The sequence below is a fragment of the Dasypus novemcinctus genome, chromosome 25, assembly GCF_030445035.2.
Source record: "Dasypus novemcinctus isolate mDasNov1 chromosome 25, mDasNov1.1.hap2, whole genome shotgun sequence".
NCBI lineage: Eukaryota > Metazoa > Chordata > Mammalia > Cingulata > Dasypodidae > Dasypus > Dasypus novemcinctus.
In genome coordinates this window covers 32845484-32868107 of record NC_080697.1, presented here as the reverse complement: position 1 = coordinate 32868107, position 22624 = coordinate 32845484, and the positions used below count along the sequence as shown (strand labels likewise).

The 22624-nt window shown below is 39.9% G+C and overlaps 1 protein-coding gene across 8 annotated transcripts in view; it reads left to right on the top strand.

Annotated features, from left to right (window-relative positions):
- Positions 1-22624, top strand: part of ATP6V1C2 (ATPase H+ transporting V1 subunit C2) — a 72235-nt gene that overhangs the window by 3595 nt on the left and 46016 nt on the right. For all 8 annotated transcript variants that reach the window (XM_058287879.2, XM_058287873.2, XM_058287880.2 and 5 more), the window contains exon 3: positions 368-435. In XM_058287879.2, coding sequence (XP_058143862.1) covers positions 368-435 — 68 coding nt within the window. The remainder of the gene's footprint in view (positions 1-367; positions 436-22624) is intronic.

The window sequence follows — 22624 nt, the reverse complement described above, 5'->3', positions numbered from 1 at the left end:
GCAAAGATCAGGGGAAGGGATTGGTTGGAGTATCATGAGGAAGAGGGGCTTTTAGAAATAACTTTTGAAACTTGCTTTCTGGTATATCTTATTCTCAAATAAGTAGCAGAGTGCTATTAAGAGGAAAATGAGCTGAGGTCAAACCATGGCATGATAGTCCCTCATTCCTATGGCAGTTTATCCTACAGGCAACCAAAACGAAAACTCCAGAATCCACTGGTTTCTGTTAAGAGTTCTTTCCAGTTTCCAGTTTAACCATTGAGCAAGAGCAACTAGCCCAGACTAGAAGTTCAGGATTCCCACTGTTAAAATGCCGTGCTTCCTGCCCTCAGTGCAAGTGCCTCTAACCTCACCGTGGTCTTTCCAGGTGGGAACCTTGGATTCCCTTGTTGGTCTCTCTGATGAATTGGCGAAACTCGATACCTTTGCTGAAAGGTAAAATATTTATTTACTACATACACGCGAGATTGGGCTTTGTTGTCACAGAACACAGTGTTCGTGTTTACCTGAACCCAAACCTGTCTAAACCCAGTCCTAGAAGTCAGGTGAAAAAGGCCGTGGGGTGCCAGAGTGTTGTGTTCTGGAGGCAGCATTTTTTTTTTTTTAGGTGACTGCCTTTGAAATGAAGCAATGGGATAAGGTATTGAAAAACTTAGAAAAATAATTAGTGTCGTTCCCCTCCCCCAAGGCTTTTTAAGTTTTTTTTTCTTTTAGTAATATATGCACATAGTAAAAATTTCAAACTGAAAAAGGAAGTTATACATGAAAATTAAGCTTTCCCTTCTCCTGTCTTCCTCTTTCCTGTCCTCCTAGTCTCCCATTTCCCTTCTTTTGAGGCACTGTTATCATCAGTTTCTAGAGCCTTCTAGAGATAGCCTATACCTGTACAATAAGTAAATAGAACTATATTCTTAAAAATCATTTTACACCAATGATAGCAGATGTTTTTCTTCTTTTCTTTTGGTGAAATAGCATAAAGATGGTTTCATGTCAGTCCATAACTGCACATACTTCTTATGGGCTGTGTTACTTTGAATAGATATATGTAATTTATTTGATTTTTTTTTCTATTGATGTACATTTAAGTTGCTCTAGTCCTTTGCTGTTATAAGTAGTTCTGTAATGACTGTTTTCATATTTCTTTATGAACCTGTAGGAGCAGGATAAATAAAAGTGGAGTTGTGGGGTCAAAGAGTTAAATGTGTTTTACATTTTACAAGTATGTCCAAATTATCCCTCAAAGAAGTTGATCCCATTTACACTCCCACCAAATGTGTATAAGGATTCGTTTAGAGTCTTGAACTCAGGTTAATTTTTTAAAAATGTTTGCAAATCTGGTACATAATCATTGGAAAACATTTGGATAACATAGAAAAACAAGAAAAAGAAATGACAAATCACTCATGTATATGTCATTCAGAGATCACCATTGTTAGAATTTTTCTATATCTGTATCCAGTATTTTCTGCAGGTAAATATTATTTATGCATACATATGTTAATAAAAATAAGATAACCTTATACATATTATTTTAGAACTTGCTTTCCCTTTATACCTTAAATTTTCTTTTTACCAATAACTATTCAGTATAGTGTGGATTTGCTGTAATTTATCTATCAGGTAGCTTATTTCTCTAACATGTTATCTTGAAATGCTTTCACACTTATAGGACAGTTAAAAAAAATAATACAAAACCCACATAGAGAGCTCCAACATACCTCCTAACCCCTCATATACCTGGATTCACCAATTTTAACATTTTGCCTCATTTGCTGAATCATTCTATTAGATAGATAATACCAACTAATCCATTTACTGAACACTTGAGTATACATTGTATACATCGTGCTCCTTGAACACTTACTACTGCCAAGAGCTCATTTCCTAAGAACAAGAATATTCACTATGTAATCACTTGAAGTGCAGTGATCAAGTTCAAGAAATTTAACATTAATACAAAGTTTGCCATCTATAGTCCAAATTTTTCACATATCCTAATGTCCCTTTGAGCCTTTTCTCCCTTATTAGATCCCATCCAGGATTATGTATTGCACTTATTTATTTATTTTTAAAAGATTTATTTTATTTATTTTTCTCCCCTTTCCCCGATTGTCTGCTCTCTGTGTCCATTCACTGTGTGTTCTTCTGCGTCCACTTGCATTGTCAGGTGGCACCGGGAAACTGCGTCTCTTTTTTTGTTGCATCATCTTGCTGCGTCAACTCACCGTGTGTGCGGTGCCACTCCTGGGCAGGCTGTGCTTTTTTTCTACATAGGACAACTCTCCTTGCGGGGCACACTCCTTGTGCTAACCTACGCAGGGGCGTCCCACATGGCACAGCCCTCCTTGCGCGCAGCAGTACTGCACGTGGGCTAGCTTACCACATGGTTAGGAGGCCCTGGGTATTGAACCCTGGACCCTCCATATGGTAGGTGGATGCTCTATCAGTTGAGCCACATCTGTTTTCCTGTGTATTGCATTTAATTATCATCATCTCTTTAGTTTTCTTTCCTTCTTTCTTCTCTCCCTCTTTTAAATTGTGAGAACAAATATACAACATAAATGTTCTTGTCTCAACCACTCCCAGGCATACCATTCAATGGGATTAATCACTTTCACAATATTGTCATACCCTCACCACCTTCCATTACTAAACCTTTCCCATCTCTCCAAACAGAAACCCTAGACTCATTATGCATTAACTTCCCATCTGTATTCTAATTTTGTTTTCTAAAAGCCTCATATTCTCAAATATTTTTTTTGGTAGTTAACCGTGGGGCTTAAATTTAATGTCTTCATTCTATACTAATCTCGTTTGCTTTGGTACCAAATTAACTTCAAGAATATACCCATACTATGTTCCTATACTCCTCCAACACCTACCTTTATGTAGTTCTTTTCACAAATTACATGTTTATACATTATGGGTCCCAAACCATTTGCCTTTTAGATTCTGAAGGAAGTAAAAAGTGGACTTGGCGGTGGACTTGGCCCAGTGGTTAGGGTGTCTGTCTACCACATGGGAGGTCCATGGTTCAAACCCGGGGCCTCCTTGACCCGTGTGGAGCTGGCCCATGCACAGTGCTGGTGCGCACAAGGAGTGCTGTGTCATGCAGGGGTGTCCCCACATAAGGGAGCCCACGTGCAAGGAGTGCGCCCCATAAGGAGAGCCACCCAGTGCGAAAGAAAGTGCAGCGTGCCCAGGAATGGTGCCGCACACACGGAGAGCTGACACAACAAGATAATGCAACAAAAAGAAACACAGATTGCTGTGCCGCTGACAACAACAGAAGCGGACAAAGAAGATGCAGCAAATAGACACAGAGAACGGACAACCAGGGAGAGAAATAAATAAATCTTAAAAAATATACATAAGAGGTTAATTTACTATTTTTTTTTAAAGTGGACTTATAAACCAAAAATACAATAGTACTGGCATTTAGATTTACCTGTATCATTACCCTCACTGGAGATCATTATCTCTTCATGCAGCTTCAATCTATTTTCCTGACAAACTCCCTCAGCTTTTGTGTAATTGGGAGTGTGTTAATCTTCCCTCATTTTTGAAAGGCAGTTTTGCCAGATATAGAATTCTTGGTTGGTAGTTTTCCACTTTTAGCACTTTAAATATGTCATCCCACTGCATTCTTGCTTCCATGGTTTCCAATGAGAAATCAGCAATTCATTTTATTGGGGCTCCTTTATATGACATGTTTGTTCTGTCTTGCAGATTTCAGAATTCTCCCTTTATCTAAGGCATTTGGCAGTTTGATTATTATATGCCATAGTGGGGATCTATTTGGGTTTATTCAGTTTGAAGTTTGTTGAGCGTCTTGGATATATATTCATGTCTTTTGTTAAATTTGGGAAGTTTCCAGCCATTATTTCTTTGAATATTCTCTCTCCCTTTCTTTCTTCTTCCTCTGGACTCTTACAATGAATATATTGGTATGCTTGATGGTGTCCCAAAGTTTCCTCAGGCTCTGTTTGCTTAGTTCATTTCTCTCTTCCTCAGACTGGATCATTTCAATTGTCTTGTTTTTAAGTTCACTGATTCCTTCTTCTGCCTGCTTCCATCTGCTGTTGAACTCCTCAAGGGAATTTTTAATTTCTGATACTGTGATCTCTAGCTCTGTTTGGTTCCTTTCCATATTTCTGTCTCTTTATGGTTATTCTTTTTGTGTTCATCTGTCATTTTCCTGATTTTTTTTAGTTCTTTGTCCATGTTTTCCTTTAGCTTTTTGAGCATATTTAGGATTTTTTTTTTTTAGAAGAGAACTGGATTGTCTCCTTTGACTCTTTTTAAAAAATTTTAAAAAGTCTAAATATATGTTTTTTGTTAGAGAAGTTGTGAGCTTATAAAACATTCATGCCTAATGTGAAGAATTCCCATATATCACTCCTCTACTAACACCTCACATCATGTGGAACATTTGTTACAGATTATGAAAGAACCCATCAGACTATTACAACTAATTATGATACATAGCTTACATTTGATGTATTTTTTCCATATTCCCCTGTATTATTAACACCATATATTAGTATTGTACATTTGTTTTAGTTCATGGGAGAACACTCTGATGTTTGTACTGTTAACCACAGTCCATCTTCCGTCACACGGTTTTCTGTGTTACATAGTCCCATGCCTTGTACAGTCTATACAAAGTGTACACTTGATGGCTCTCACTTTCATCACAGAGTTGTACAGTCATCACCTCATAAATTTTTGAACGTTTTCCTTAGTCCAAAAGAAAAAAAACAACCCATACTTCTCTATTATTGATCCAGTGTTGATGCAGTACCTCCTTTGACATTGATACAAGAATATTACAATACTGCTGTTAACTAGAGTCCATAAGCTATATATATTAATTTTTCCCATGCATCACCATATTCTTACCACCTTATAAGAATGACTTATATTTTTTCTTGTTCATAAAACATTCTTGTATTTGTACTATTTTTTTTCTTTGTTTTTACCTTTTATTTTGAAATAACTTCAAACTTACAGAAAATTGCAAAATAAAGCAATGATATATAGAATTCCAACACGCTCCCCACCCAGACGTCCAAATTTACCAACTATTAGCATTTTGCCACATTTGTTGTATCTATCTTTTTAAAATTTGAGAGTAGGTTGCATGCATCATGCTTTTCTAACACTTAACACTTCCATGTACATTTCTTAAGAACAAAGACTCTAACTTATGTAACTACCTTAAGTACAGCTATCAAGTTTAGACATTTAAATAGATACAAAGCATACAGTCCATATGTTTTTTCAGTTGTCCCAATAATGTCCTTTTGAGCATTTTCTCCTCCATTATTAGTTCCAGTCCATGACCATGTACTGCATTTAACTGTCATTGTCTTAGTCTCACTTTTTAAAATTTTAATTGTGGTAACATATATATTAAATTAAATTTCCCATCTCATCTACTCCCAAGCATTTGATTCAGTGGCATTAATTATACTCATAATGTTGTGCTACCATCACCACCATCCATTAACAAACTTTGCGAATAGAAACCCTGCATTCATTATGCATTAACCTATTGAAAACCCATTCTTAAGTAGGACCTTTTGATGAGACCACTTCAGCTAAAGTGTGACCCACCTCATTTAGGATGGGTCTTAATCCTGTTACTGGAGTCCTTTATAAACAGAATGAATACAGAGAAAAAGGGAAAAAAAAGCAAGAAGCTGAAATCGACGAAATTCAGAAAAGAAGGGAGAGACCAGCAGATGCCACCATGTGCCTTACCATGTGGCAAGGAACTAGGGATCGCTGGCAGCCAGTCTTTGGGAAGAAAGTATAGCCTTGATGATGCCTTAACTTGGATATTTTCTCAGCCTCAAAACTGTAAGCCAATGAATTCCCATTGTTGAAGCTGAATGATTTATTTAGGATGCATGGTAATGTAGTAAAACTGGTATTTACTGTAAGCAGTCTAGAAAACTAAAACACCCACTTCCCCCTGTTCCTGGTAATTTCTACTGTTTTCTCTCTGTGAATGTGCATATTCTGATATTTTATATATAAGTGAATAACACAAAATCTGTTCTCTTGTGTCTGTTTTAGTTAATATAAAATACCTTCAAAGTTTATCCATGTACTAGCATGTATCAAAATTTCCTTCCTTTTTACAGCTGAATAATATTCCATTGCATGTCTACACATTTTGTTTATTCATTCATCTATTGATGGACATGTGTTTATTCCATTTTTAGCGTCTTTGTACTATTAACCACAGTCCTCATCCACCTCAGTGTTCATATTATTCACTCCCTGGATTATTCTCTAGCTTTCTTACAATTAATATTTTTTAAAAGATTTATTTATTTATTTATTTCCCCTTCCCCATCCCCACGCCCCCCTGTTGTCAGCTCTCTGTGTCCATTCGCTTTATTTTCTTCTGTGTCTGCCTGTATTCTTGTTGGTGGCACCGGGAATCTGTGTCTCTCTTTGTTGCGTCATCTTGTTGCGTCAGCTCTCCGTGTGTGCGGTGTCATTCCTGGGCAGGCTGCACTTTTTTCGTCCTGAGTGGCTCTCCTTATGGGGCGCACTCCTTGTGCGTGGGGCCCCACTACACGGCGGACACCCCTGCTTGGCACGGCACTCCTTGTGTGCATCAGCACTGTATATGGGCCAGCTCATCACACGGGTCAGGAGGCCCTGGGTTTGAGCCTTGGACCTCCCATGTGGTAAGCGGATGCTCTATCTGTTGAGCCAAATCCACTTCCCACAATTAACATTTACATCCCTAGACAACCCCTTTCAGCCACAGTCCTGCTTATAAACCACCCATGGTAAGTGTACTATCACCAATTCTATCCATTTCCACACTTTCACTGTCAAGCTAATTAAATTTTCCATATACATTAAGCATCAGGACTCCTTCTCAGCCCTCATCCTATCTCCTAGTAATTTATACTCTAGGTTTTAACTCCATGTGTTTATTCTTCATATTTAGTCATGTTAGTGAGACCATGCAATATTTGTCCTTTTTGTGTCTGGCTTATTTCACTCAGCATAATGTTAGGTCTTCAGTATGCTCCAAGTCTAGTCCTCCTCATGGGTGGTTTCTAATGCTTTAATCTTCTTCTTTCCCTGAGCCATCACTTCCTGTTTCTTTGTCTGTTTTATAATCTTTTGTCAAAACCTGGACATTTTGATATTTTGATGTGTTATCATGGGAATTTAGACTCCAAGGCATCTGTTCCTTAGGCCTATATCCAGCTAGTATTATGATGGAGAGTTCCTTGAATGTCAGGAACCAACAAAAAAAGGGGGGCGGGGGGAACAAAGAAGGGAAAAAGAGAACACCCTTCCCAGTCTTTGCAGATTGACCAATGCAAGTACTCTCCTTGGGGGCTTATCCATACAAAGAGTTTAGAGAATAGCTCCAGACCCAAACTTAGGGCCTCCCCAATCCTTTCAGCTCCTGGGTCTTATCTTGGGCGTGACCCCAAGAATCCTCCAGTTTGCATGGATACAGATGTCCCCTCTTCCCTAGGAGAAGTGTCCACAGTCCTGGGCACTGCACTCGTCCTAGAGTCAGCAATCCCTTGCCCCAGGCAGCATGATTTGACTGCTCTCCCACAGCGTTCTCAGGGAAGCTCTTGTGAGCTGTTTTCTACAAACAGGACAAGTCCCAGGATGGTGAGTCCCTCAGGCCACCCCCAGATAGTTTGGCTGGACAAACGCACTCCCAGTATGTACACAAGGGCCATTCTGCTCCTCTGGCACTGGGACAAGCTATCTACACCGGGAGCACAGGCTGGCCCTGATCTGAGGGGTGGGGATGAGGCCATTCAGGGCGCATGAAATCCTACCACTTCTAAGTAACCTTTCTTTTGATTTGCTGCTCAGTCTGCTACTGAAGTCCTTTAACTGTTTTCTGGAGCTTTGAGAAAGATATTTCTGCCCATTCAAAGCTTCTGTTGGGGAACGGAGCCCTGCAGTGTCTCCTGTTACATCGCTTTTAGGAACCTTCATTCAACTTCTATTAGGTAGTTTTAAAATAGTAATGTCTTGTTTTGGTGTAGATGAAAATCTGTTGTTTAGCAAGTATTTTCACTTGATTAAAAATTCTTGAAGGAGGAAAGTGGATGTAGCGCAAATGGTTGCGCGCCTTCCTTCCATGTATGAGGTCCCTGTTCGATCCCCAGTATCTCCTAAAAATAATCAAACGGAAAAAAACCACTCTCAGTGGGGAGTGGATGTGGTTCAGTGGTTGAGCACCTGCTTCCCATGTATGAGGTCCTGGGTTCAATCCCTGGTACCACCTGAAAAAAAAAAGGCCTAAAGGGCCCCCAGATCTTAAATGCTTCACCAGAACTCAGACTTCTAACTGTTTCCTTAGAGGGTTTCAAATTTTCAGAGTAGATACTTGCTTTTTTTCACAGTTCAATGGAATGGTGAGATGGGGGCTCCTGTCCTTTAATTAATTATTATGGTAAATGCATTGTTCAGGGGAGTTCTAATATGCAGATTGGTGCCCTGGGCTAGACAGAAGTTGGGTTTCCTGTGTTCTAGTTGCTATTCACCTGTCTAAAAATAGTAAGAATCTCTTGTCATTTCATTTTCCTGTATGTGGGATCTGGAGTAACTACAGAAAGGGAGTGCAGGTCATCAAGTCATTTGCAGCTAACAGGCTTTGAGAACGAAAACTGGACTTTTGTTTTCTGATCTGTAAAGGGGGATAATATTGACTATTTTCCTAGTTTTGGGAAGAATTAAGGGGAGTAAAATAACGTTAAACCAAATATCCCAGCTTAACATCCCAGAAGACATATCAGCATCTTCTGCAATTTGCAGTGGAGTTAGGGGTAGGCTTGAGGCTTAGCATGTGAGCTCCTTTCGTCAGCGGCTCTATAGACAGGTGCGTCTCACAGACACCATCTGGCATGGCCACTGGCCTGAGCTGTCTGTTTCGGGGGTCCCTGACAAACCGTAGTACGAGGCTGTTCAGTTGAGAGGGCAGTAACGTTGGCTTAAGAAGTGTGAATTGTTCTGATGAAATGGCAGCTATTCAGCATTTTGTTTGTCTGGACGTGTTTATATATATATATATTTAATAAAAATTTTTTGAAGTAAATCATTCCTACATGAACATACATAAACAATAAGTATATAGTAAAAGTTATGAATTTACAAAACAATCATGCATATCATCATACAGTGCTTCCATATTTCACCCCATCACCAACAAAGCATCACCTTGCTTTGTTGTGAAACATTTGTTACAAACTATGAAAGTGCATCATCAAAATATTACTGCTAACTATAGCCCATATCTTACATTTGGTGTATTTTCCTCCAACCCACCCAGGTATTAACACATTCTATTAGTATTATATATTTATTATGGTTCGTAAGTGAATGTTCTTATATTTGTTCTGTTAGCCATAGTCCATCATCCACCACTGGATTCCCTGTGTTACACAGTCCCACATTTTTTACTGTCCATTCAAAGTGTACTCTCAGGGCTCCCATTTTTATCACAGAGTTGTGTTGTCATCACCTCAGTCAATTTTAGAACATTTTCATTACCCCAAAATCATATACCCCCTTATATCCCCCTATTGTAGTCCCTTAAAATTGATATAGTATCTTCTTTACCATTGCTGCAAAAATATTGCAATATTACTGGTAACTATCATCCATAAGTTACATTAATTGTAATTCCCCTGGTATCACCCTATTCTTAACACTTTGTAAAAGAGCATTCTATATTTATACTATTAACCACAATCTTCATCTGCTACTGAAATCACTATATTATACATTTCCTAGATTATTCTCTAGCTTCCTTTTAAAAATATATTTATTTTCAAAGATACTGAGAGTACATAAATGTTACATAAAAAATGTAGGGGATTCCCATATGCCCTGCTTCCTGCCCCTCCCACACTTTCCCACATTAATAACATCTTTCATTAGTGTGGTACATTTGTTACAATTTTTTTTTTTTTTTTAAGATTTATTTTTATTTATTTAATTCCCCTCCCCTCCCCCGGTGTCTGTTTTCTGTGTCTTTTTGCTGCGTCTTGTTTCTCTGTCCGCTTCTGTTGTTGTCAGCGGCACCGGAAGTGTGGGCGGCGCCATTCCTCGGCAGGCTGCTCCCTCCTTCGTGCTGGGCGGCTCTCCTTACGGGTGCACTCCTTGCGCGTGGGGCTCCCCTACGCGGGGGACACCCCTGTGTGGCACGGCACTCCTTGCGCGCATCAGCACTGCACATGGGCCAGCTCCACACGGGTCAAGGAGGCCCAGGGCTTGAACCGCGGGCCTCCCATGTGGTAGACGGACGCCCTAACAACTGGGCCAAAGTCTGTTTCCCCATTTGTTACAATTTGATGAACACATATTGGAGCGTTGCCACTAAGTGTGGATTATAGTTTACATTATAGTTTAAACTCTCTCCTGCACAATTTTCTAAGTTATGACAAGATATATAATGCCCTATATCTGTCATTGCAATGTCATTCAGGACAATTCTAGTATCCCAAAAATGTCCCCATATTAAACCTATTTTTCCCTGACTCTCTTGCTTGCAGTTGTATACTCTCTCTGTTCCTTGGGATGGTCGTTGTCCATTATCATCTACTTGTTAGTTGTCCTGGGTGAGTCCAATGAACTGGAAAGTAGGTGTTACAACTCTGTTGAGATTTAGGGCCCGACTGGCACATGGAAAACCCAAAGATTTAAGTCTCTTGGACATACACCTATTAACTCTAGTACTAACTATAGGTTCACCTATAAGGGGCAGAAGAGCCACGTGTAGGGAAACCACAAATGAGTCCAACGCCGTCACACTGGGAAGCATAAATTCCAAAGTGCCTGAGCTGTCGTCCCTGCCTATAGTGTCTGGATATCTCCAGAGCCCACGGGAGCCCTGCTATTTGAGGCAATATTTACTGTGGCAGTCAATGAAATCCTGCTGAGATATAATCCCTAGCTTCCTTTCGATTGACATTTATGTCCACAATTACCCCTTTCAGCCACAATCAGAGTTATAAATCAGCAGTGTTAGTTATACTCACTATAATGTGTTATCAGCTCTATTCACTTCCACACTTTTACAGTAAAGCATATTAAAAATTCTATATCCATTAAGCATCAGCTCCCATCCTCAACCCACATTCTATCTCCTAGTAACTTGTACTCTAGAGTTTACCTCTGAATTTTCTCATCATACTTAGTTCATATCAGTGAGATCATACAATATTTATCCTTTTGTGTCTGGCTTATTTCAGATCAACATAGTATCCTCAAGGTTCATCCATGTTGTCATGTGTATCCCGATTTATTCTTACAGCTAGTAGTATTCCATTGTATGCATACACCACATTTTCTTTATCCATTCTTTGATATATATATATGTATATGTTGTTATTATTTTTTAGAAGGTAACAGGATTTGAACCCAGGACCTCATACATGGGAAGCAAGTGCTCAACCACTTGAGCTACATCTGGTCCCCTATATATATATTTTAACAGTTTTAATGAAAAACCGTATAATCCATCCAAAGCATATAATCAATGGCTTTTAGTATAATCACAGTGTTATGCATTCATTGCCACAAAAAATTTTAGAACAATTTCATTACTCCAAAAATAAAAGTCTACATCCCTTAGCAGTCACCTCTGAATCCTTCTATCTTTTGCCAGCCCTACATAGCCACTATTCTAATTCCATCTTTATAAATTGATTTATATTTACATTTTATATAAATGGAATCATACAATATATAGTGTTTTTTTGCCCCATATTAACATCTTGCAACAATTAACATACATTTGTTCAGTTTCAAGGAAAAACAGTCTTATATATGCAATATTGCCCATATTCATTTTCACATGAGATTTTACTATGCTATACCGTGTCTAGACCTGTTTTTGCTATCATTGTTGTCTGCCGTTTAACCTCTTCCTTTTAACCTCTTTCTGTATTCACCAAAGCTCCCTCTAGCTCTAAAATTCTATGAGCCTGGATAATTATTGTTCCTGCCTTGGTTTCTTTTTTTGTTGGTTGCCTTTTCAGTAAACATTAGTGTTTTTTTCCTGTACTTATTTGTCACTCAGGTTGCTTATGATGGTGCTGAAGCATCTGTTTAGGAAAGGATATGAAAATGTGTGAGCAAGCAAGGTTGTGACTATAATTGTGAAACAGATAGGACTTATATGAATTAAAATGTTAAAAAAAACAAAAACAGAACAAAACAGGGCCTGGTGTGTGATAAGAATGAAAATCTCTGTGCATAGTTTTATTTTTCCTTGGGGGAATATGGTCTCAAGAGGCTTCCTACCAGGGGGAAAACAAAAATGGTGTGTCCTGAGTACTCCCAAATTCTTATTTCTACCGTTTATCTATCCCAGGGGTTAATATGTCCCTGTCTTGGGAGTTAATACTGGAGCTTGGGGTAAAATCATGGGCCATGCTAGTAAAACATGGAGACCAGCTTTAGTTCTTTGAAATGTCCTACCTGATTCTTTGAAAAGTACTCAAGTGTTTTGAGATAAATAAATGCTAGCTGAGTATTGGAACCCAGGCTGCACAAACCTGTCAGCACTGCTTCTGGCCAGGAGAAAAGAGACACTGGACAAGAGTTTTCAAGGTGTATTGTTTCTATATCCTTTTATTATTTATTTACTTGGGACACTGGAGTGTTTTTCCATGTAGCTGGGAGGCAGCTTTTGCTTACTGGAGCTCTCCCTTCATTTTTGATTGATTTCTCCATGCTGCTTTTATTAATTTGCTCCTTATTTACACTGTAATTTATGAACATTTGAGAGATCAAATAATTTCATATTTTAAGGGTCCCCTCCCACTCTCATTCTTTTTTCTTTTCTTTTTTTAATGTTTGAGTCCTTCCCAGTATCTTAGCTTGTTTTTTGGTGCTGGTTGAATGTGGCACATTGTGACTGTCACTGGCCCCTGAGCGCATTACCTGTTTTGTGGCATGGATGGTGGCTTTTTCTTTACCCAGAGTCAGTTCCTGGTTGGCTGATCAAAGATCGCATGTCTGAATGTGATGAGAATGAGTGGGTTCTTCTCAGGGCATTCTAAAGAGAAGCAAAATGTCATTTCAAAAAATTATCCAAGCTTCTCTTTGTGAGCGCAAGAATATCAGCTCACGATTATGTGTATGGCATTTCATGGACTCATTGAACAAACATCCATTCAACGTCTACTTATGCTGTGTGCTATTCTGGATTCCTTAAAACTGCTTGGGGGAAGTGGACTTGGCCCAGTGGATAAGGCATCTGACTACACATGGGAGGTCCTTGACCTGTGTGGAACTGGCCCGTGCACAGTGCTGATGCGCATAAGGGGTGCTGTGCCATGCAGGGGTGCCCCCCGTGTAGGGGAGCCCCACACGCAAGGAGTGCGCCCCGTAAGGAGAGCCGCCCAGCACGAAAGAAAGTGCAGCCTGCCCAGGAATGGTGCCACAAACAAGGAGAGCTGACACAACAAGATGACGCAACAGAAAGAAACACAGATTCCCAGAGCTGCTGATAAGGATAGAAGTGGTCACAGAAGAACACACAGCAAATGGACAGAGAGAGCAGACAACTTGGGGGGGGGGAGGGGAAGGGGAGAGAAATAAATAAAAAATAAATATTTAAAAAAAAAAACAAACTGCTTGGCTGCCCTACTATAGGTCTTTGGCAGCCTGCTGCTCTCTCACTCCCTGTGATGACTATTTCAAGCCTTTTCCACCCTCCATTCACCTCGTTAGCTCCCAGACTTTCTTTTCCAACTGTCCCCTCATCCCCCTAGCCCCTAGCCCCTGCCCCTTCCTCTCACCTTTTGTATCTACAGATTTGCCCTCTCATAGTGTGGATACTACCTCTCCATAGTGCTTAGCACAGGTGATTTCTACATTTTATATGATTAATATCTATCTCCCCAGGTGAACTGTAAACTCCACAAGGTCAGGCTTTGCAGGTCCCTGGCACCTGCAATATCACTGGCCCTCAGTGATGAACTGAATGAATGAAAGGAAGAATCCTGTAATATGAGTCTGGCAAGACCCTTAGAGAGCTCATCTAACTCCTTCCTGACCCAAATGAGGAAACATCTGGATCAGAGATATGGTACTGGGACAGAGATAAGCTCCCAGAACAGAAACAAGCTTCTAGGAAGAGCTGGTAGGCAAAGGGGAGCAGGGAAGACCCTTAATCTACTGACTTACCACTTAACCCCAGGCCCTCTCCCACAGGTAACCATTCTTAGGGTTTTGTGTGTTTCCTTCCATGGTAAAAACAAAGCAGAATGAAAAATACAAACACATACCTTCATAATCCCACAAAATATTTACAAATCTTAAAGGTCTTTTTTTGAGATCCCTACTAAGCAGAAGCAGGTCTTTTCTTCAATATATTCTAAGCATCTAGTTCAGAGCCTAGAACATAGTTGGTGCAAAGAGTCTATTGATAATTCATTCTCATTTGCATCGAAATTAGGGAATATTAAATGCTTATGATTTTTAGTGTTCCCATGAACATGGTTTATCTTTCCATTGGTTTAATTCCTTTCTCCTGTTCCTCTAGGAGAGTTTTAATTTTTTTTTAAATAAGATCTTGCTCAATATTTTATAAATGAGATATTTTCTTCATTGCATTTTCTAAATGCTTATGGTTTGCAAATAGGAAAGCTACTGATTTTTGTGTATTAATTTTGTGATCTACCAACTTACTGAATTTGATTGCTTTTCCTTATTATTACTTCTAGTGGTTTTCCCGTTGATTTTCTTAGATATTCTAGGCATGTGATCCTATTCTTTGCAAGTAATAATTTTGCCCCCTTTCCTCCTGGTTCCCTCTGCATAGGCTAATATTCCAGAAAAAAGTTTAATTTGTTAGTGATGGTAGTTCAACATCTTAGTCTCGTTCCTGACTTTAATATTAATATCTCTAGTTTCTCACTATTAAATATTGTTTTGGGTTTTGTTTTGAAATATTTATTATCATGCTAAGGAATATCTGTCTTTTTCTCTTTTACCAAGAGTTTTATCTGGAATAAATATTGAATTTTTTTCAAATTCTTTTTGTGGCACAACCTCAATATGGTATATTTGTTACTAGACATACTATTGAATTTTCCTTGAATTCAGTGAGAAAGCCTACTATGTTAACTCCATTTGCTGATAGTGTCAGTATTTAAGAGTAAGCTAAGAATATTAACAGCTAAATACATAACTCACATTATGATAGTTAACATTTATTGAGTGCTTCCTCTGTAGTGGGCACAGAGAACCACAGTGAGTGACGAACCTAAGATTAGAGGCCAGGGAGTGGCTATGAATCCTCATTCTGAAACACAATTTTAATTAACACAGATTAAGCTTGGTCTGTGGATTTTAGTTTTTGTGCTATCAGTTTAAAACATTCTCTTGTGTGTGCTATCAGTCTTAGTGAAAGGATGATGATGGCTTTGTAAAAACAATTTCCAAGCTTTCCTTCTTTTCTCTATCCTTTGCACTGTCGGTGGGGCTATTGATGACTTGAAATGTGGCCAGTCTGAATTTTGAAGTGTTGTGAATGTAAGATGCACAATGGATTTTGAAGACGTAGCACAAAAAAAAAAAGAATGGGAACTCTCTCATTAATGAATTATTTCTGTTGGCTACATGTTGGAATGGTAGTATTTGGGATGTGTTTGGTTAAATAAAAAGTTATTAATACTAATTTCACCTATTTCATGTTCCTTTTTTTTAAATGTGGCTACCAGAGAATTTAAAATAATGTACATGGCTCACATTATATTTCTAGTAGACAGTGCTGGGCTAGAGCTCTAGACAGTGTTTTTTAACTTAAACATGCAAATGAACAATCTGGGAATCTTGCCAAAAAGCAGATTCTGGCAAGTTGGCCACACTTGGCGTACCAAGGTTGAACACTTGAAGTCAGTGGCTCTCAGACTTGAGTGTGCTTCACAATCACCTGGAGAGTTTGTTAAAGCACAAATTACTGGGCTCCATCTCCAAGTTCCCCAGTGATGTAGCTGCCTGCTGGTCCTGATACCGTGTTTTGGAATGGCTACTTTAAGTGGTGATGGATCGATCTGTTCCTCAGGTTTAAAATGTGTCATTGTGAAGCTCTGGGCCTGCAGGTTTTTAGTATTTACTTGGTAACAGTCACAAAACTTTCAGTATTATTTGTTGCTTTTCTCTTAGGGAAGGGGAGATAGCAATTTTGGTAAATTATATTTTCCTGGAAAACAGTCCAGTTCAGGATCTTTTCCAAGTTATTTGCATAGAGCCTTTCAGTATATATTCTTGTGAGTTTTCTAGTTATATCTGCTCATTTCTTTCTTTTGTATTTGCGTTTTCTTTGATTAGGCTTTCTGGTGGTTTATTTATAAATAATCTCTTTATTTAAGAGAAGCAACTTTTGTCTTCATTTATCAATTTTATCATTTTTCTGATTTCTAATTCTTTAGTTTCTACATTTATCCCAGTTTTCCTCTTCCTGCTTTACTTGGGTTTATTTTGTTGCTCCCTTTTGTAAAATGTACTGAGTTGTGTGCTTAGTTCATTTATTTTCTTTGTTTCATTCTGTAACATTTAAGGCAATGCTTTTTTCCCAATTGTATAACTTAAGCTTTTATATATTTTTTATTTTCATTATTTTTTCCTACATATCCTGCAATTTTTTGCCTTTTTTTTTAAGTTGAGGGTTTTTGAAATTTGTTGTTGTTTTTCATTCCTAATTCTGTTTCCTTATTATTAGAAAATGAAGTATGTTCTATGTCTACTTTTGGGAATTTTAGTTTTTGTGTGTGTGACTTAATATATTGTTTTTTTCTAAGTGCTCCATGGGTACCTATAAGGAGTACATGCTCACTCATTGTATAGAGTTTTCATTGTATAGAGTTGATATATGTTTCTTGAAGTGACATTATTAATGACTGTCATACTTGCCATATCCATATTTTTATACTTTATGCACTTTGTTACTCTTGTGGGATGCATTAAGATCCAGGACAGTTATCACTTCATTGAGGATTGTCATCATCATTCTCTGGGTGCCTCTGAATATCATATTCTGCCTTGAGTTCCATGTCATCTGATGCTTACGTCATTTCCTGTTGTGTAACTGCCACTGATTGGTCATCAACTGTGGACCTGGCCCTCTGTTTGGTGCTTTTCTTTTCCCCGTGAACTCTTTATCACTGCCCCATGAAATGGTTCACATCCATATTTCATGCCAGGTCGTCAGGCTTCCTGGCAGATACATTTAGCGCCTCCCCTTCGTCGCCTGTCTTCGTCCCTCAGTTCAGGCTCTGCTGGGACAGTCCAGTATCTGACAGGGCTTCCCCCAGCTCCCACGAGCTCTCCAGACCAGAAGTCCAGCCAGCAGGGAAGCAAGGAATGTTGGCTGGCTGCTGCTTGTAGGGTGTGTGTGGAGTCAGGCCTGACCTGAGGCAAAACTGTGAAATCCCTACATCGTTCTTCAGAGGTTAAGTTTAGTAGAAGGCAGTTCCTTATTGGCGAAGGCTTTCTGGACCCACAGCTACATTATTTTCCAGTTCTGTGCCTACTTGGTCATTTTCCTCAGCGCTGTGTTGGTGCTCTTCACTCCTTAAATAAATGGCCTCTATTTAGACTATCCTTGTTTCATGAACTTAAGAGGCAATTTTAAGTGTTCCTAATTTTTAACCTTTTACTTATGTACTTACTTATTTTTGCCATTGGCAAGTTAATATTGTTCTCAACAAACAGCTAATATTTGTACATTCCCCTTCCTTGTGAGTTTTTTCTTATCTCAACAAAAAGCTCTTTCGGGCCGAGCCCTTGGTGTTCACGTAGGCTGGGTCCCAACCTCTAGTCTAAGCTCTCCACATTGAGAACCAGTACAGGACTGAAGAGCTGTGGGCCCCCCTTCCAAGACCTGCCCCACAGCAGCTACTCCCAGCTTACCACTGCTCTAGCCTAATCCAAAGCACCTTAATCTCTTTCCTGTATAATTGCATCACACTTCTAACCAATCCAACCTCCAAAGAGCAGCCAGACGTGTGTTTTGTTTTTTAAAAGTTTTATTCACACACCATACAATCCATCCAACATGTACAATTAAGGGCTCTCAGTAGAAGTATCTTTTAAAAATCACTCTCTACATCACCCTGTTTTAGTTCTCTGCAGTCCACATACCACTGTTAATCTTTTGGCATTCTTAGTCCCTTTCTGCAGAATACAAGCTCCTTGTATCTCTAGCTCCTAGAATGGTGCCTGGCTCGTAATAGGTGCTGAATGAATGTTTGTGAATATATGTCCATCATTTCACAGTAGTGGGCCTCCAATTTTAGCACCCATAAAATCTCCCGGGGAATTAGGAAACAAACAAAACTACATGTCCTTGAACACCACCTCCAGGGATTCTGGGGTTAGGAATCTGCATTTTAAATTGGGGCTCCAGGTGATTCTGAGGTACGTAGTCTTTAGGTTTTGAGAAACAAAGTTGCTGTAGTTCAGTAAGCACTTTACACAGCCATTATCCCTTTTTTTTATTAGCAAATTTTTTATTGTCTTTTTTTTTAAAGATACGTAGATCACACAAATGTTACATTAAAAATTATAAGAGGTTCCCATATAACACACTCCCCAACCCCTCCCACTCCTCCCACATCAACAACCTCTTTCATCAGTGTGGCACATTCACTGCGTTTGGTGAATATATTTTGAAGCACTGCTACACTGCGTGGATTATAGTTTACATTGTAGTTTACACTCTCCCCCAGACCATTCAGTGGGTTATGGCAGGATATATAATGTCCTGCATCCGTCCCTGCAATATCATTCAGGACAGCTCCAAGTCCCCAAAATGCCCCATTGTGGAGACAGTGGCCACGGAAGTTGCTGAGGGTAGGGAGAGGGAAGAAGAGGTGTGATATGGGGGCGTTATCCCTTTTAAAGTTAAAGTACTTCAGAGAAATTGAGCCCCAAACAAGGAATTCTAAGTAGATATTAAAAGGTTTTTGTTTTTTTTTAAGATTTAAAAAAAAAATTATTTTTATTTTTTAGAATGTTTATATAAAAAGAATTATACAGTTAAGTATGCTTTATGGCCTGGCTTTTTTCCTTCAGCACCATTATTTTTGGATTCATGCATATGTATATTAATAGTTAATTTTTATTCCTGATTCGTATTCTGTTTTATGGCTGTAGCACAATTGGTTTATCCACTCACCTGTTGGGGGACATTTGGATGGTTTCTAGATTTTGGTTGTTACAGATAAAGCTGTTAGGAACGTTTGTGTTTAAGTCTTGTGTTCTTTTGGGTTAGTACTTAACCTCCTAGGTGCCTGGAGTGTGGACACACACATTCCCTCAGCCCCGCAAACCTTGCGTACCTGGACATAGCAGGTAGGAGGACTGCATTGAGACTCTGAAGCCTGAGGTCCCAGGGCAGGGTCCTGGCTATGGCCCAAGCTTGGTGCTGCAGTTGTATTGAGTACTTACTAGTTTCTAGACTTAGGGAATACAAAGAGGTTCATACTCCAGGCGATGAGGTCACTGGATAAAGAGACCATCTCAGGGCTGGGAAATGGGTACTGTGAAACTGAGGAAGCATCTGCCCCACGTCCTGCATCCCATCTTAAAGGCCTTTGTTGAAGCCAGCCAGCATTGACTGAGCATCTGTGTATTTTCCGGGAGCCACTGTATTTTTGTATGAGCCAGCGATAGACAAATTAATATATCTTCAGAGAGCTCTTAGTTTAGTGGAATACCCCAGATGAGGAAACCAACACTTTTCACAGGGTAGAGGAGTCTTTCAAACCTCTGCTTCCTGAGGACAGAATTTATTTTCTGCTTTGTTCACTGTTGTCCCCTGAACATCTTTTGACACAGTACATTTTTGTTGAATGCAATAAGTATTGTATACTGGGGACTTGGCGTGTATTACCTAACACTGTATTGTGTTTGTTAGGGTGCCTTCCTTAGAGGAGGGGGCACTTGGACTGAGTTTTAAAGGATGACTAGCTTCCAATTGGCTTGGGCTATTCCAGTTTGCTCAGGAAGATTGACACAGAAGAGCACAGGTTGGAGAATGGAGGAAGATAAGGCGGGACAGGCAGGGCTATCCCCTGTAAACTCTGCTAAGGAGTTTGAACATCAGTATGTGAATTTCTTGGGGAACCCCTGAAATAGTTTATCAGTAGAATAACATGAAAACATATGTTTTTGGAGAGAGTCCCTGGCTGCCGCTGGCGGGCAGATTGGGGAGGGAGGGAAAGCAGTGAGGAGGCTGCTGAATGGCCCCCAGAGAATGAGGTGGTGGCCTGTCTAGGATGGTGACCCAGGGCAGAGTTTTGGTAACTGTAGAATATAGTGGTGACTCAAATGAAGGGGAGCAGAGCCAAGGAAACTTCAGAGAAAATGAAGGCATCAAGCATAACGGCTGCTTATTTATCTTTGGGGCCAAACCAGTCCTTGGCATTCTCCTCCAGGCTGGATCTCCCTGTTAAAGCCAAGGGAAGGCCAAGCCATTTCAAAAAAAAAATTCAGATCTAATTCACATCCTGTATTATTCACCCCTATAATATGTACAATTCATTGGTCTCCAGTTTTTTTATGAGGTTGAGCAACCATCACCGTCATCTAAGTCTAGAACATTTTCATCATCCCCGAAAGCAGTCCAATACCCATTAGCAGCCACCCCCACGCCCCACTTCTACACAGCCCCAGGCACCCGTCAATCCAATGGATTTGCCTTGTCTGGACATTTCATGCCCATGGAAGGCCAGGAGTTTTTAAGATAAACCTAGAAAAGAAACACATTCTTTGTACATTTGCCAGAAAGCTGACTTGGTGGGGCAGTGGGAGGTGACCCTGTTCGCCTGTGTGTGAACCCACTGTGGGTGCAGCTGGAGAGGCTCCCTCAGACTAACAGAGCATCTTCCAGGGAACCATAGCCCCGTCCGCAGCCTTGAAAAAATTCTTTGCCTGAGCAGTCTGTTACTTCCTTATTTTTATTTTTATGTTTTATTTTTAAAGATTTATTTATTTCTCTCTCCTCTGCCCTCCACCCCTTAGTTATCTCCTCTCTGTGTCCATTTGCTGTTTGTTCTTCTGTGTCCATTTGTATTCTTGTCAGTGGCACCAGGAATCTGTGTCTCTTTGTGTTGTGTCATCCTGTGTCAGCTCTCCGTGTGTGCAGCACCACTCCTGGGCAGGCTGCACTTTTTTTTTTTTTTTTTTTAATGCGGGTGGCTCTCCTTATGGGGCGCACTCCTTGTGCGCGGGGCTCCCTTACGCGGGGGACGCCCCTGTGTGGCACAGCACTTCTTGTGTGCATCAGCACTGCGCGTGGGCCAGCTCCACACAGGTCAGGAGGCCCTGGGTTTGAACCCTGGACCTCCCATGTGGTAGGCAGACGCTCTATCAGTTGGGTGAAATCCACTTCTACTTCCTTATTTTTAAAAACTCCTCTAGGGGAAACGGACAAGGAATTTAAAAGAGAATGAGTTTTACAAAAAAGACTTCTTATAAAAACCCAATGTATTACTTTACAAAATACAGTTGAGTGAGGTCTGCAGCCTGGAACTGGACATAGAGCCCTTGTTTTAGCTGTGGTCCTGTCACCAAGTAGCTGTGGGGCCTTGGGCAATTCTGTGTGATTTCGGGGGACCCCACTCTCACCCCTAGGCTCTAAAGGCCCTTCCTGCCTTGACCCTCTGCAATCAGTCAATCTGTGTAATTACACCTCCCAGGTGTGACTTCAGGTAATAGTAAGGTTTTTGTGTTTATTTTAAACGGGGGATGGGCATATTTCATTTTCTTTTTGATGGTAATAAAACATACTCTGGGGTGTGGGGAGTGGGGGTTTATGGGAAACTTATATTTTTTAATGTAACATTTTGTGTGATCATTGTATCTTTTTTTAAAAAAGATAATGAAAAGATTATTATTAAAAAAAACAAAAACGAAACATATACTCTAGTCTATTGCATTGAACTCCCCAACAAATGCCTGCCTAAATATTTGTCTATGTTTTTTAATCATCTGCTTACGTTGGCTGTTCAGAAGTGGAATCACTGGCTCAAAGGATAGAGATGTATTTAAGCTGTTTGCACATATTGTGAAAATTGTTTTCCAAATAGGTTATAAGGAAGTGCCATTTCCTGATTCTCTGGTCAGTCAAGTGCCTTTAAACATGCTTGTTAATTTACCTGGCAAAATGAAATGAGGTGTGCTTGCTTTCCCATGTCCTCCTTTGATTACCTGTGAGATGGAGCACATTTCCGAGCATTTCAGTCTTTCGCCGTACCATTTTCATGATTTGCCCGTCTCTGGCCTTTGCCTGGGGCGGGCTGCCAGGTGCCAACTCCAGCTCCGTGGGAGGGGACCCCACAGGTGGCAGCCGTACCTGGGCTGCTGGGGCGACTGGCATTTAAAATTTTTTTTAATGAATGAACTTTAATTGTAGAGCAGTTTTAGATTTAAGAAAAACTGTAGGCAAGTACAGAGTTCTCATATGCTTCCTCTCCCCTCAACCCCTCACAGTTTCCCCTATTAGTAACATCTTGCGCTTTTGTAGTATGTTTGTTACAATTGATGAGCCAGTATTGGTCCATTATTATTAGCTAAAGTCCACAGTTTACATCAAGAT